This window comes from Acartia tonsa, chromosome 10 (assembly GCF_053477335.1).
Source record: "Acartia tonsa isolate MP-2025a chromosome 10, ASM5347733v1, whole genome shotgun sequence".
In the NCBI taxonomy this organism is placed as follows: domain Eukaryota; kingdom Metazoa; phylum Arthropoda; class Copepoda; order Calanoida; family Acartiidae; genus Acartia; species Acartia tonsa.
In genome coordinates, this window is record NC_137269.1 from 3669794 (window position 1) to 3686999 (window position 17206).

The 17206-nt window shown below is 30.4% G+C and overlaps 1 protein-coding gene across 1 annotated transcript in view; it reads right to left on the reverse strand.

Annotated features, from left to right (window-relative positions):
- The window catches only part of milt (trafficking kinesin-binding protein milt), a 104907-nt gene that overhangs the window by 54056 nt on the left and 33645 nt on the right, over nucleotides 1–17206 (reverse strand). The window contains exon 6 of the mRNA XM_080173244.1: nucleotides 11439–11585. Within this exon, the coding sequence (XP_080029370.1) occupies nucleotides 11439–11585 (147 nt within the window). The remainder of the gene's footprint in view (nucleotides 1–11438; nucleotides 11586–17206) is intronic.

Genomic DNA, 17206 nt, shown 5'->3' on the forward strand with positions numbered 1-17206 from the left:
AAAAAAATAAAAACAGCCAAAAACCTGCAAAAAGGCAGTCTGACCGTCATTGTTGATTTCTTCAAATGACGGGAAATTTAATTTTGATAACTATAACTGAAAAAATTGGAAAATCAGTCCATAAACACCAAAGATATGGGGGAAAATGTAAAAAAAATAAAAATAGCCAAAAACCTGCAAAACGGCAGTCTGACCGCCATTGTTGTTTTCTTCAAACGACAGGAAATTTAATTTTGATATCTTTAACTGAAAAAATTTTGAAAATCGGACCATAAACACCAAAGATATGGAGGAAAATGTAAAAAATATAAAAATAGCCAAAAACCTGCAAAAAGGCAGTCTGACCGTCATTGTTGGTTCTCCAAACGACGGAAAATTTAATTTTGATATCTCTAACTGAAAAAATTTTGAAAATCGGACCATAAACACCAAAGATATGAGGAAAAATGTTGAAAATTAAAAAATAGCCTAAAACCTGCTAAAAAGTCGTCCGACAGCCATTGATGTTTTATAGTTAATTGTGCTCCTTAATGATGGGAATGTTGTCAAAAAATTTCAGCATTCTATCTTTTATAGGAGCTGAGTAAATCCCATTTCCCCCATAGCGTTACGGACGGACTGACGGACTGACGGACGGACTGACGGACGGACAAAGTGAATTATAGAGTAGCTTCGCTACTAAAAAGTGAATTATAGAGTAGCTTCGCTACTAAAAATACTAAACTACATGTAATAATAAACCTATTAAACTGTTTTTAACCTATTTTTGAATGGGGGGTCAAAAATATACTAGGACACCTATTGAATCAGACTGCAGAGCCCAAATTTGAATTAAGACCCCAGTAAACTTTTTTGGGGGGATTTAAAAATTAATTTTTAGTGTTGCTGTAATCATTTTGACCGAAGCAAAAGCTTTTTTTTACTTTGGGTAATATTGTGGCTTACAGAACATTTTTATATAATTCACGATATATTGATACAATAAAAAAACATTACTCTGTTCAATGGAAATAATTTTTTTTTCCAAAACAATTAATTTCATTGAAAAATCTAACATTTACAATAAAACAAATTATTATGAAATCTAACCAATAAGAAGTCGTGTTTTATATAATTCTTTAAAATTCAAAAAAAGAGTGTTTTCACAAAGTGACTTATTTCCAATGTAGTTAAATATTTTTTATTTAATTAAAATGAAAAGAATGAAAACCGTACACATAAAAGATACATACTTTTTAAAATTATTTTAAAAGATAAATTTGAATAATCTTATTTTATAACACATTTGTATATGTGACAAAAATAAATTTGTTGTATTGCATAAACATTTGTTGTCATTTAACCCTTTAAAGCCAATTTTTATGTTTTTAAAATAAGTAAGAGAACACAAACATGTTAATGTTAATTCGTTGATATATTATAAAGAATTAACTTTTTAGTGAATTTTTATAGTAAAATCATAAGGCCTAATTTTACTCTATACCAGAATACAATATTTATGAAGCAAAACACTCTAAAAGCTACGAATTTTACCCAAATAAAAAAAAGACCTTTTGCTCGGATAAAAATGATCACGGCAACAGTAAAAATTAATATTTAAATCCCCCCAAAAAAGTTTATTGGGGACTTAATTCAAATTTAGGCTCTGCAGTCTGATTTTACTGGTGTCATAGTATATTTTTTATATACGTTTTAAAAATAGGTTAAAAACAGTTTAAAGACATGACAAAATTATACTTTCCCAAAATTTGTAAATGCATGGAATCCATGGAATAAGGCAATGAGCGATAAATTGTTATACATCCCCCAATGATTTAAATAAAATTACCCCTTTTAGTAGATTAAAATTATTAGTTCAATATCAATTTAAGTACAAAGGCTATGCTGGCTAGGGTATGTCCATTAAGTTCGTTACTACAGAAGTTATCTTAGATGCTAATAAAGATACATATCTAAATTTTGTTTTGCTGGGTCAAATAAAATAATACTCTATAACTAACTTTGTCTATTTAGTAGAAATGGGAAGCGATTCGTGACTTTGGGCGGTTTCCCCCACCGCAATATGAATCACCAACAAATAATGATTTCTTTGGGTTAGGTTAAGTAATAGTTAGAACAGGGAAAGTATCAAATAGGAGAAAGATTTTTAATCTAGCGAATTCTAAGCAACCGCTTTGGAAAATTGATTAATAATAAGATTATAAATAAAATGAGATAATACATTATTCTAATTCTAATTTATTGCATAAGATACCATACAATCGCAGATTAAAATATTTATAATTAAGCTGAAGTTCTTTCAAATATTTTAATTTTTCCAGAAAAAAATATTAGTTTTCATAAAAACTGGTTCCTTTTGAAATAAAAAAATAATGTCCTTTCATGTAAAGCTTATTGCAAGTTTAAGTTATAATAACGTACAGACATACCTTATTCATATAGTAGCTTCAGTGAGGGGCGGGACATAGGGCTGTTTATTACACTAGGCACCAAAGTTTTATAATAACGTTTTTTTTATTCGTTGGAATCACAACCTTGGGGAGATTCATTAAATTTTGATTGGTTGCTTCATTAAGGTGAGTGTCCAAAGGTTTCAACCACTAATTGTAATCTACTGAAGGTAATTTTGTGTATTGCCATTGTGAGTACATCAATTTATCGGCCATTGCCTTATCCCTTTTAGATACCTGAGTAGCTTCGCTACTAAAAATAACTGTCTGGATTAAAATAATTCACAGCTAGAGTTTCCAAGGAAAAATATATTAATTCTTAACAACAGGAATTAATCATCTAAAGAAAAATGTGATGCTTTTATTATTCACTAGCGGTAAAAAAAATATATGTATTATATTTTAGACTAGCCTCTTAAGGCACTTGAGGAAGGAGAGGGGGTAGTCATTTAAAGTTAAAAACAAAGTATAAAAACTATAGTGGGAGTCAATTTTTTCTATTGGCGATTTCTTTCAGGAGGGTGGTCGTACCCTCCACCAAAAGAGTTACAACCCTTTCCAGGACATATAAGAAGCTTCACTGTTAAGGAAATCTATGTCATTACAGCAGTTATTAAGTTCTTTTGGTACACACAGACATCCTGTTACTTTTATATAAGGATTTAGTAATTATTAGAATACTGATACCCAGGATGATTAGACACAATATTATTAACGAAGCATCTAAATGATCGAATCTTAAAAGTAAAGTAAAGTTTCGTTAAGTTTTGCTTTTATGAATGATGTCATCCTTGTTTTTTACACTTAAAAACTAAAAATGTGTTATATCTCAGTGTTTTTTTTTATAGGATAAAATGTCTCAATCAATGATAATAATAAAAAAAAGCATCATTGATATTTTTGTGGTAAAAAATGCAATGTTGTTGTTTGTCCGTAATTTTAAAAGCACAGCTACTATACAAATATCTTTTTTCAATCTAGAACTTTTTTTTCTTAAGATAAATTAAGTGCAGAGAGAGGGGGGCATCGGGCTTTTTATTACACTAGTCCCCAAAGTTTTTTATATTTAAGTTTTCTTATTCGTTGGATTAACAACTTAGGAGGATTTCATAGAATTTTGATTGGTTTGTTCATAAAGTTGAGTGTCCAAACGTTTCAACTACTAATTGTAATCTTTAGAAGAGGAAATTTTATGTATCATTATTGGGAATGTACTTAATTGTGGGGAGGGGGAGGTGGAGATACCCTACCCCAAATTAATTTGCCTCTTCCCGGGACTATGTGAAGCTTTATGAAAAGGAGAATCATATTGGTCCAGTATTTGGTGAGATCTTAAGCTAAAGATAGACATCAGGCTACTTTAGTATAAGATTTTTTTGACTTTCTATGGACGCAAGCTTTCTAGTTGTTAAGTGATCGTAATAGTTATTTATCATATTTTCGTAATATTGTGAATGCTAGAAAGGATAGGTATTAAAATTATTTCAACAATTTTGGTCATGTGATCAAAATTTGAATTTTCCTTCTACTATTGCCCCCTCTGGGGGCGAAGTAGGTGGAAATTTAAATTTTTGTCACTTGACCTTAATATTGGTGAAATAATTTTTAATGACCTTTCTTGTATAAGCAATATTAATAAAATACGATACTAGGTTTTGTCTCATTCTCTATCTTTTTCTTAAATTCAAAAAAGTCTATCAAAAAATTTACATCATCTAATGGTGAACAATAAATATCTCTGTCTATTTTTCTCTATATTTCTTCCCCCTCCCCCCTCCCCCCCTCCCTCACTTTTCGGTGGAATTTGTTCCACTGGCAAGAAATTTTGGTATTTTGATAACTTGTTTACCCCATCCCTTATCCTCCTTCCCCACTTTTGCTTTCATTACAAAATTCTTCCATCTAATCTTAAACTGTTTTTAAACTATTTTTGAATGGGGGGTCAAAAATATACTAGGACACCTATAGAATCAGACTGCAGAGCCCAAATTTGAATTAAGTCCCCAATAAACTTTTTTTGGGGGATTTAAGAATTAATTTTTACTGTTGCTCTGGTCATTTTTACCAGATCAAAAGGTCTTTTTTTACTTCGTGTAATATTGTAACTTAGTGAACAATTTTATATAATTCACTTTATACTGATACAATAAAAAAGCATTACTCTGTTCAATGGAGATAATTTTTTTTCTAAAACAATTAATTTCATTGAAAAAACTGACATAATACAATAAAAAACATAATGCTGAATTTAAACCAATTAGAAATTAGAATTTCCGAAAGAGTGTTTTCACAAAGTGACTTATTTCAAACGTAGTTAAATAATTTTATTTAATAAAAATGAAAAGAATGAAAACCCTACTCATAAAAGATACATACTTTTTAAAAATATGTTTGAATAATCTTATTTTATATCATATTTGTATATGGGACAAAAATAAATTTGTTGTATTGCATAAACATTTGTTGTCATCTTAATTTATTTAACCCTTTTCAGCCAATTTTTATGTGTTTTAATGTATAATAGACATGAAACATTTTTATGTTAATTCGTTGATATATTGTAAAAAATTAGTTTTTAATTAGTATTGATAGATAAAATTAAAAGACCTAACTTTACTGTATACTAGCATACAATATTTACGAAGCAAGACACCCTAAAAGCTGAGTATTTTACCTACAAAGGGAAGAAACATCACGATTCAGTAAAAATTATTTAATCCATAGTAAAAAATAAACATTAAAATCCTAATAAAAATTGATGTGGGCAATTGTTCTCATTTTTGGCTTTGCAGTATGATTCTACAGATGTCAAAGTATATTTTTAATATACCTTTTAAAAATAGTTTAAAAACAGTTTAACAACGCTACTTAATAATATAGCTCACCAAATTTAAACACGAGCTGACGTTAAAATCGGAAATACATATCATTCATTATGAAAATAATATATCCAAGTGCGTCTGTCGATAAAAAGAGAAAGACGCAGTCACTCATTTAGCTCTATATTTTAAATTTTAAGTATAAAAATATCGTTTTCGGCTATTCCTTGTCCGATTTAGGCTTTTAATTATATCCTGTCCGAGACAAATTTAGATCCGTTGACTAATCAAAAATCGTTTCAGTTATAGGTGTACCCAACGTCTCATTTTATTGCTACCCAAAGTCTTATAACTACGTTGCAATTATATAAGAAACCCTAAATTAAGTTTAACAAAAGGAGTATACTACACATTTAAATCACGCCCCCACTGCGTGGTTTAGTTTGGCACTAGTTTGTTAGCAACCCACTTTTCTGTCTATTTCCTTCTCTCTCTCCTCCTCTTTTGTACGTTCATTTATACAATAGAGATAACCTAGAGACAGCACAAGGGAATTTTGTTTACATTATGTATCAGCTATAAATTGTTGAATATCTTAGGTTAAAGCTTTCCTTGGGTGAAATATTTGAAGAAAATATTTCTTCCATCATATAATGTGAAGCGTATGACACAACATATAATAAGTTAGTTATAAATAATTTAATTTCTTATAATAAAGTTATCTTTCTAAAAATTATATCATTGCAAAATTTAGTTGCAAATAATGTTGCCTATAGGGCTGTATTTCATATACAACAAAAAGTGAACAAAGGTTTCTTTTTAAGAAAAAAATGGGGTCAGATTGACCATCTATGTCTAATGTTTATACCCACATCAAATATTAAATTAAAACAATGTACAGTAGAGTGGATCAATTTTGGACATTGAATTTGTAATCAACATCTACAGTTTAAACGTCATATAAGAAACCTAGATATAAAAAATTGATTTTGTCCTTGAGGGGAAATGGGGGGAAGGTGTTTCCATGCATTAAAAATTTTAGAAGTTTATTCTGGAGGTGCAACTTTTTTTCTTTCAAAGTATTGCTTTATGCATCTTTTTGAATTTGTCTTGTTGATTAATATAAGAATATCAAATTGGTTTTAAAAAATATTCATCCAAGCATGAAAAATCTTAAATTAAATGTAAAATCTCTTGGTTTTTAAATTTATTTATGGATTTTTCTTGCTAGGATCAATAGTTTTAAAAACAGATTTTTTATTCTTATTCTACTCTTCAAGACAAAATTGGGAAGGTGCATAAAGCTATACTTTGAAAGAAAAATAATTGCCCCCCCCCCAAAAAAAAAAAAAAAAATTCTCCCCACAAGTGTCTTTCTAAAAGTTTACATGCATCAGCGAGCCTCCCCATTATTCAAAATATTTTCTTTTCATTTTTTGGTCTCTTATATGATGTTCAGACAGAAAGTGTATGTAGCACATTTAAATTAGAAAATCATTGAAAATCAAGCCACTCTAATGTACAGCATTTATTTCTTCAATTCCACAGTACAAAATTATTCCTGTATTTTAATTTAACATATCATATAGGAAAAAATATTCTTGTATTTAAAATTAAAAATCATGTTGGAATTTTTTTTACAATTTTTAAATTTTTTAATAATGTACAGCAAATTATTTTCTTTTTATCTGATGTTTTGAAATTTATAAGATAGTTAGAATAAATTACAGAAATAATGAAAGATTTAAAGAAGAGAGCGTCAGGGGGGGGGGTCGAGGGGGGTTTCCCCCCTCAGGAGAGGGGGGGTTGAGGGGGGTCTCCCCCCTCAGAAAAAGCTTGGGCTTAAATCTTCAACAAATAAAGAAAACAAAATTATTTTAAAAATTTCTTTTTTATGTTAAATATTATTATTTTTGTGACACTTGATTTTGAATGACAAAAATAAATATTACCCACTGTATGAAATGTTAAATTAGAAATCAATAATGATGTTGGAAAATTTATTCTCATTTCATTCAATTCATAAAAAAGGAATTGACAAAAAATAATAATTTTTATTCCAAACTTTTAAAACAGCATGCCTATTTCTTATTGGTTGACACTCGAATTAAAATAAAATAATGAATATTATTTCAAGACCAGAAATAAATTTGAAATAAATAATTTTCTTTCCCCTATATTTTTTATTCCAAAATGCCAAGAATTAATTTTGAAATAAAATAATTTTCTTTCCAATATTTTTATTCCTTTTTCTTATTGGACGTCATTTTGTGTCCAATGAGAGACTAGTGTTTAAATATTTTAAAGCTTATTACAGCATTTATTTTGAATATGATAATAGCAACATTCTCACATTAAATGTGATAAATATCTATTATGTAATAGATATAATATTACAATCGATAATATATCATTACTTGGATGTTGCACCAAATTTTTATGTACTTTAATAAAGTGATACTCGCAGCATGCTAAATAAAGGAATATCCCATTTGCCCCTTTATCCCATCCCCTAATACTGGGTGATAAAACTTCCCAAATAAATTAGGCCAATATTAGCAACCAATTGTAGAAAATTTTTTCAGAGTTATTTTTATACCCATTATTATTACATTCAAAGCTAACCAATGATAACAAGGATGACAACATCCATAAGTAGCGATGCACAAAACATGGATGTTAAAAAGGGACAAACTAAGATACACAGAAGATGTTCAGTTGATAACATAAGAAGAAAAGTTGTACTTCCAAAATACGTTACAGATTACCTGACGCCGACGGACAGACAGACAAAGTTAATAATTAGAGTAGATTCGCTACTGACAAGGATAACCATGTCAATAAGTTGCGTAGTTTTTCCTTTGTTATCTAGCATCATAAGGTAAAAGACAATGAATGATAAATTGATGTACATTCCCAATGATGATAACAAAAACACCCCTTAATGTTTAATGCTTGTTTATGCCAACCAATCAAAATTTAAAGTCAACGATTTTTAAAACTTTGGGTTCCAATATAATTTTAGTGTACCTTTGTCCCTTAAAATCAATGTTAATGGATAAGAAAATAAAAGATAAACAATTAAACATTCCTAATAATGATAAATTACCCCTTCTAAAAGTTGATTTTTTTTGTTTATCATCATTGGGGAAGTCTGAGAAATTATCGTCCATTTTACTATCCCTAGAGATTCCTAGGGTTAAGTTAAATTAGGTAATCAATTAATAATTAAACTATTTATTATATTCTTAATTCAATGACAATACTGCATTAGCGGTTTCCATAATTGGTTATTTCAATACTATAACTGTATGATAACAACCTGGGGTTGCCTATTACTCTGTTGTAATACATTAATAATACATTGATTGTAGAAATATTACTGATCGTGATTTTAATTGTGCTACATGACTTAAATTAAATCTAAAGTTATTAAAAACGTATCATTTCCATATTTAGGGTCTGTCCGTCCGTCCGCATGTACAAAACGAATAGCTATGCTCTTTAATCTAAGAATAATAATTTTTCTTTAATTTACGCATGTTAGAATTATCCTATCGATTTCAAACTTTGCATGGAGATATCTGTAGAAGTTAGGTATGATTAAGAGTGCGTAGCAACTCTATAATCGTTACCAGAATATCCGTACGTCCACCTTAAATAACCTTAACAACAAATTTTTATGTGGTACAATTATGCGATTGAATTGTTTTTTTGAATAATGATTCATACAACAAAGTATCTTATTAAAGAAGCAGTTTTTCAACAAAATTACTTAGTTTCAACTATCATACAATTATATTCTAATTATTAAGATATGACACTTATTAAGTGATAATGTTCGTTTGTCCTACAGTTTCAGAGCTTTCTTTTGGATGTTGTCATCCTTGTTTATTGTTTAGCTTAAATAAGATTTTAATAACACAATTAAGTTACTTGAATCATGATTTAATTATTGTTTAATTCAATATAATAAACAGATTATATTGTTTGAGAAGGGCGGTCGTTCTCAGGGAGGGGGGGGGGGGGGACATGGTTTGAAAATTACAGTGGTACCCAAAGGACTTGACTGATAGTTTTTTATTGGCCTAGTGAAGGTTTTCGACTATTTTGAAGAAGATTAGGGTTACATATGTAATATATAATATGATACCATAAAGGCTAAAGGCGAAGTCACTATAATATTATCAAAAAATTAGGTTTAAGATAGAGAAATAACGGTGGAAGAACATTTAATAATTATAGAGTAGCCAGGCCGCTGAAAAAGAAAAAAATATAGACACATAGAAAAGAAAAAATGTAGACAATTTTAGGGATCTATAGGGATCAAACAATGACCAATAAATTAATGTATATCCCGAAACATGATCCACAAAACTAACCCTTCTTTAGATTACAATTACTAGTTGAAACGATTGGACATTCAACATAAAGAACCAAAATATCAAATTCAATAAAATTCCACAAAGTTGTGACGCCAAAGAACAAGAAAACATTATAAAACTTTGGGGACTAGTATAATTAACAGTCCAATGTTCCCTTCCTCCCTGACACAATTCTTTGATTTGATTTCAATTTAGTTGCAATTCATTTAGTTTAAATAAATAAAGATATCAGAAATAGATATTTTTATGGCGAACAGATTTTTTTTATTGGGGTGGGGGGGCGTTGGGTATTTTTAATTTAACTATAACTTTATTTTGATTGGGCAAAAGTGTAATTTTAGGTGAAATATTACATTTTATTTTCAAACTCCAATGGAACATTGCTACAACTTTTATGGAGCGTTTTTTTAGGTAATAACCCTTAACACTGAAATTTTTTAAAAGAAACATTGTGACAATTTTTTTTGTATAAAAAGAAATTCAGTACTAAGCACGACGTTTCTTAGCATTTAAGTTACATTAAGAAGTGCTAACGCTTTTGTAAAAAATTTTTTTCATAGCAAAATTGATCGCATTGTAAAGACAGTTTTCCGCAGATAATAATAAGATAAACACCAGTTTTGCTGACCCCGAGGACGATTTCTCGTGGGAGAGGAGAACCATAACGGTTAAGTGGTTAACAAGATTCTTCTCTACAAACACACCAACATATAGACATTCTGTTACTTTAATTTAAGAATTTATAATTCTTACAATAAAGGTTCTTTGTCTGTCTGTCTGTACCGAATGGTCTCGCTAACCGCTGAATCGATAAGGTTCGCCATTATAGTGTAGCTTCTTATAGGTCAATACGTTTGTCTACATTAGATAAACACCCAGAATTTGAAACGAAGATGTGTACAGCAACAATTTAATCAAGCCTTTCTAACAAGAACATTTAGATCCAGAGTTTTATCCAGTGATATATAAAGGTAACATGATGTCTGTCTGTATGTTTGGCCATAAGGATCTTGTAAAAAATGGACCGATATGGTTCTCCTATACAGTGAAGCTTCTCATAGGTCCAGAGAAGGTTTATAGCTAGTATGTCACCCCCACCCTCCTAAGAAAATTAACTCCTAAGAAATAACCCCTTAAAAAATTCCCCAAAATTTTCTTTATTACTTTTTCATTTTTAGACACACACACCTAAAGTGCTCCTAGAGGCCTCTCTAGGGGAGTAGCCGCTAGTTAGATTAAAAGTTAGACAGACAAACTAAGTTCCTAGCGGCTGCGTTCCCAAAATATCTCGACTACAACTAACTCAAACTAACTTTCTTTTAATTTCAAGCTTTAATTAGTAAATCGATTTCAATTGATACAAAAACATTTAAATTATTTCATTTAAAATCTGGGGAAGGGGGGGGGGCATTAGACTATAAAGCTTACTGTAACCAAAAATGCATGTTCACTTAATTCTTGTCATAAAAACTAAGGTTTTAAGCAATGTAATAACTTGGTCCCTGAAATTTTAGGTGGCGCAGCCACTAATAGATAAAAACAATGAATTCCAGTATGGCTTCAAAACCGATTGATATCCGCTGAATATCTAAACTGGTCCTAAGCCATACTAAAAAACCTTGTATCGTATTGTATTATTTCTAGTTTTCTACAAATATAAAAATGTACAATCATAATATTAAAACCAGTTTAAAAACTAGTTTTATTTGTACATTTATATCTTTGAATATTTATATGCGAGGAAATCTGTTTACAATACGATGCGATAAATAAGTATTAAATACCTTGCTGGCCTCTGCATGTAGGCTCCTGTTGTCTTCCTCCAGCTCCTGGATCTTGCGCTGCAACAGCTCAACATTGATGGACTTCAGCTCATGGGGGGTGCTCTCCTCCAGGTCAGAGGTGTACACGTGCAGCAGGTCTGTCTTGATCTAGATAGATAGACAGATAAATAGATTATAACACATGGGGGGTGCTCTCCTCCAGGTCAGAGATGTACACAGGTCTTTCTTAGATAGGTAGATATATAGATACATAGATAGTTAGATAGATAGATATAGATAGATGATTTGACAGATAGATAGATAAATAGATATAGATAGATGGACAGACATAGATAGATAGATGGACAGACATAGAAAGATAGATGGATAGATAGATGGAAAGAAGACAATTTAATTAAGGGGGGGGGGGAAGTTTGTACACTTATAGGAAATAAAATTCAGTATCAAATTTTGGGAGGGACGTGTGGGCTTGTGTTTATAGTTATCGACCTAATTCTTTTTGTAAAAGCTCTTATATGACTGGATGTACACGGAAAACTTTTAAAAGTGAATTTCGGGACTTTCCTTCTAGGGGCTAGTGGAGCAAAAGACCCCCCAAAACACTAAAAATATGAGTTCTGAGCTTATTTTTAGAGATATCAACCTGATTTTTTTAATGAAAACTTTTTAAAAATAACTGAACTTAGTAACCATTACACATTTCATTTTGGGACTTTCCTTCTATGGGCTTGTGGAGCAAGAGACCCCCCAAAACTAAGAATAGGAGTTCTGATCTTATTTTTGAAGATATCAACCTGATTTTTTTAAAAGAAAACTTTATTAAAATAACTGAACTAAGTAACCATTACACATTTCATTTTGGGACTTTCCTTCTAGGGGCTTGTGGAGCAAGAGACCCCCCAAAACTAAGAATAGGAGTTCTGAGCTTATTTTTGAAGATATCAACCTGATTTTTTAAAAGTAAACTTTATTAAAATAACTGAACTAAGTAACCATTACACATTTCATTTTGGGACTTTCCTTCTAGGGTCTTGTGGAGCAAGAGACCCCCCAAAACTAAGAACAGGAATTCTGAGCTTATTTTTGAAGATATCAACCTGATTTTTTTTAAAGAAATCTTTTTTAAAACAACTGAACTAAGTAACCATTACACATTTCATTTTGGGACTTTCCTTCTAGGGGCTTGTGGAGCAAGAGACCCCTCAAAACTAAAAATACTAGTTCTGAGCTTGTTTTTTAAGATATCAACCTGATTTTTTTAATGTAAACTTTTTAAAAATAACTGAACTAAGTAATCATTACACATTTCATTTTGGGACTTTCCTTCTAGGGGCTTGTGGAGCAAAAGACCCCCCAAAACTAAAAATAGAATTTCTGAGCTTATTTTTGAAGACATCAACCTGAATTGTAAAGAAATCTTTTTAAAAATAACTGAACTATGTAACCATTACACATTTCATTTTGTAACTTTCCTTCTAGGGGCTTGTGGAGTAAAAGACCCCACAAAACTATAAAAAGGAGTTTTGAGCTTATTTTTAAAGATATCAACCTGATTTTTTCAAAGAACTTTTTAAAAATAAATGAACTAAGTAACCTTTACAGATTTATTTTTGGGACTTTCTTTCTAGGGGCTAGTGGGGCAAAAGACCCCCTAAACACTAAAAATATTAGTTCTGACCTTATTTTAAAAGATATCTATCAACCTGATTTTATGAGGAAAACTTTTTTCACATAACTAAACTACGTAGCCACAACAGATTTTTTTAAAAATCAGGTTTATATCTTTAAAAATAAGCTCTTAAAAATATTTTAAGTGTTTAGGGAGGTCTTTTGCTCCACAAGCCGCTAGAAGGAAAGTCCCAAAATGAAATGTGTAATGGTTACTTAGTACAGTTATGTTAAAAAAGTTTTCTTTAAAAAAAATCAGGTTTCATTTTGGGTCTTTCCTTCTGGGGGCTGGTTGGGCAAAAGACCTCCAAAACGCTGAAAATATGAGTTCTGAGCTTATTTTTAAAGATATCAATAATGTGTAATGGTTACTTAGTTCAGTTATCTTAAAAAGTTTTTTTTTTAAATCAGGTTGATATCTTTAAAAAAAAGCTCAGAAATAATATTTTTAGTTTTGGGGGTTATTTGTCTACAAGCCCCTAGAAGGAAAGTTACAAAATGAAATGTGTAATGGTTACTTAGTTTGGTTATGTCAAAAAAGTTTTCTTAAAAAAATCAGGCTGATATTTTAAAAATAAGCTCAAAACTTCTTTTTTTAGTTTTTGGGGGTCTTTTGCTCCACAAGCCGCTAGAAGGAAAGTCCCAAAATTAAATATGTAATGGTTACTTATATCAGTTATTTTAATAAAGTTTTCTTTAAAGAATCTAGTTGATATCTTAATAAATAAGCTCAGAAATAATATTTTTAGTTTTGGGGGTCTTTTGCTCCACAAGCCCCTAAAAGTAAAGCCCAAAAATAAAATGTGTAATGGTTACTAAGTTCAATTATGTTAAAAAGTTTTCTTTGAAAAAAATCAGGTTAATATCTTTAAAAATAAGCTCAGAACTCATATCTTTAGTGTTTTGGGGGGTCTTTTGCTCCACAAGCCCCTAAAAGGTAAGTTCCAAAATGAAATGTGTTATGGTCACTTAGATCAGTTATTTTAATAAAGTTTTCTATAAAAAATTAGGTTGATATCTTTAAAAATAAGCTTCTTAGTTTTGAGGGTCTTTTGCTCCACAAGCCCCTAGAAGGAAAGTCCCAAAATTAAATGTGTAATGATTACTTAGTTCAGTTATTTTTAAAAAGTTTTCTTTAAAAAAAATCAGGTTGATATCTTAAAAAACAAGCTCAGAACTCGTATTTTTAGTTTTGAGGGGTCTCTTGCTCCACAAGCCCCTAGAAGGAAAGTCCCAAAATGAAATGTGTAATGGTTACTTAGTTCAGTTGTTTTAAAAAAGATTTCTTTAAAAAAAATCAGGTTGTTATCTTCAAAAATAAGCTCAGAATTCCTGTTCTTAGTTTTGGGGGGTCTCTTGCTCCACAAGACCGTAGAAGGAAAGTCCCAAAATGAAATGTGTAATGGTTACTTAGTTCAGTTATTTTAATAAAGTTTTCTTTAAAAAAAATCAGGTTGATATCTTCAAAAATAAGCTCAGAACTCCTATTCTTAGTTTTGGGGGGTCTCTTGCTCCACAAGCCTCTAGAAGGAAAGTCCCAAAATGAAATGTGTAATGGTTACTAAGTTCAGTTATTTTTAAAAAGTTTTCATTAAAAAAATTCAGGTTGATATCTCTAAAAATAAGCTCAGAACTCATATTTTTAGTGTTTTGGGGGGTCTTTTGCTCCACTATCCCCTAGAAGGAAAGTCCTGAAATTCAATTTTAAAAGTTTTCCGTGTACATCCAGTCATATAAGAGCTTTTACAAAAAGAATTAGGTCGATAACTATAAACACAAGCCCACACGTCCCTCCCAAAATTTGATACTGAATTTCATTTTCTATAAGTGTACAAACTTCCCCCCCCCCCCCCCTTGATAATTAAGATATAGATTGAACTAAAGATATTTTAATAGATAGATTAATGAACATTTAACTCATAATAGCCGTTTGTCCAACCATGATTATTAAGCTAGTTATGGATGTTTTCATCCTTGTTAATATTCAAAGTGTTATAATATTTACAAGAAGAGAACTTAGAATTCAATTCATAGAGAATTCATCACAAGTTTTTTCAATCTTTTTTTTTACGATGCTCAAGATTTACTAGTAAAATTTTGTACATTTGATTGTTCACTTTTAACAGGATATTAGTCTGTCTGTAGCTTCAGAACTCACTAACCGCTGTAACGATATGGTTCTCCTTTACAATGAAGCTTCGTTTGGGGAAAATTGCCCCTAAAAAATATCCACCCAAATTTTTTTTTCTTTTAAAAACTCAAATGAAGGTGTAAGTTCGACTTACCCCCACCCTACCCATAAGTGCATAGTCATAAATTGAATAAATCATTGATGAAACTGTACAAAAATATAATGCCAAAAATAGATCATGACATATGCACCATGAGTGCATGACGGCTTCACTGACATACTAAAAGTTTTTGTGTGTGTTCATACAATGTTTTTAAACTCACTTTTTTTGACTAGTGCATCACTGAATTTTAGAAGTATCAATAGATTTTTAAAATACTTCAGTCTTTGGTAGATTTTTCTAAGGAATAAAACCAATAAAAATTCACTAAAAAGTTTATATTTAAGGGGAAAAAGCATAAATAAAATCGTTAAAGTTGTGATTTTACTTGGGAGGGTGGAGATAATCTCGGTTCATTAGTTAATTAGCGAGATAATTTGATATTTGCAGATAAGAAACTGTAGCGCGGTTGTGATAGTTCACCAAAAAAGTTTGAATGCCTCATATACTTTGAGTACTCAGAGATCTTAAGGGATAAGACAAAAAATGAATCCCTTAATATTTGGTTTATAATTCTGCATATACAATCAAGATTCAATGTAATTTACAGTCCAATGTCACCTTTCTCTCCCAAGAGGTAGGTGTATTGTTCTGTAAATTACACTGGTACCCAAAGTTTTATTTGCCTTAAAATCATTTAATAAATTGTAATAAGTTCGCTCTAAACTAGTAGTGTCCATACTTTAAATCTAAGGATGGGGTAATTTGTTTATCATCATTTTGGTTACATTAATTTATCGTCCATTGTCTTATCCTTTAAGATCCCTGTTTCTACCTGATAGGTACCCCTTTGTATATTTACAACAGAGCTAACTAGACTATATTAAACGCTTATACCCACCTAGCTCATTATTTAAACACTAGCGGTTACGCCCCTAGAGGCCTAATTGGGTGGGTGGGAGAAGACAAACCCCTTCCAACTTTTAAGTGGAAGTTATTATTCTGCTTGGCGCGATTTCTCTTGTGCGGTTGGTCGTACCCTCACGCTAAATAGTAATAAACCTTCCAAGGACCTATAAGAAGCTTCGCTGTAAAAGAAAACCATATCAGTCTAGGGGTTAGCGAGATCCTTCGGTACAAACAGATATACAGACATTTTGTTACTTTTATATAATAATCCAATAATATGATCGGATTGTTCATTCACTGTGCTACTTGGGGTTCAATATAATATTGGTGCTATATTTATTCTTCACAGAATAATTGAAAGCTACTAAACGCATAATTTTACATAAATAAAATGGCGGAACATTAATTTATTGAAACTGTTCGTAGGGATCTAAAGAGATAAGACAATGGCTGATAAATTGATGTACATTTCCAATGATGATCCACAAAATTACCCCTTCTGCAGATTTCAATTAGTGGTTAAAACTTTGGACAGTTTATTTAATGAAATAACCAATCTATATTCAATGAAAGTCCCAATGTTGCCTCTCTCTCTGCTTTATCGTCATTCTATTTATATTTTTTTCTATTTTAAAAACTTTTGAGCATAGCAGAGCCCTATTCAAATAGAATACAAGGATAATTAGATTAATAAGTAGCGTAGAGCAATAACAAGATAACAACAAAGGCCAGCAAAGGGTTATACAGTAAAAAATGAAGAAAAATTTGGAACCAAAAAAGCTAATAAATATTTAGTATTAAACTACATGTTATACATTTTTAAACAATTAATTATTTAAAATTCTATTATATAAAACAATAATCTTTATGTAGCTTAAGATTTCGATAAATAATGTAACAAATGAATTCTTCATTTCAAGGAAGATTCATTGATATAGGTTAGAAAAAAGAGCAATTATA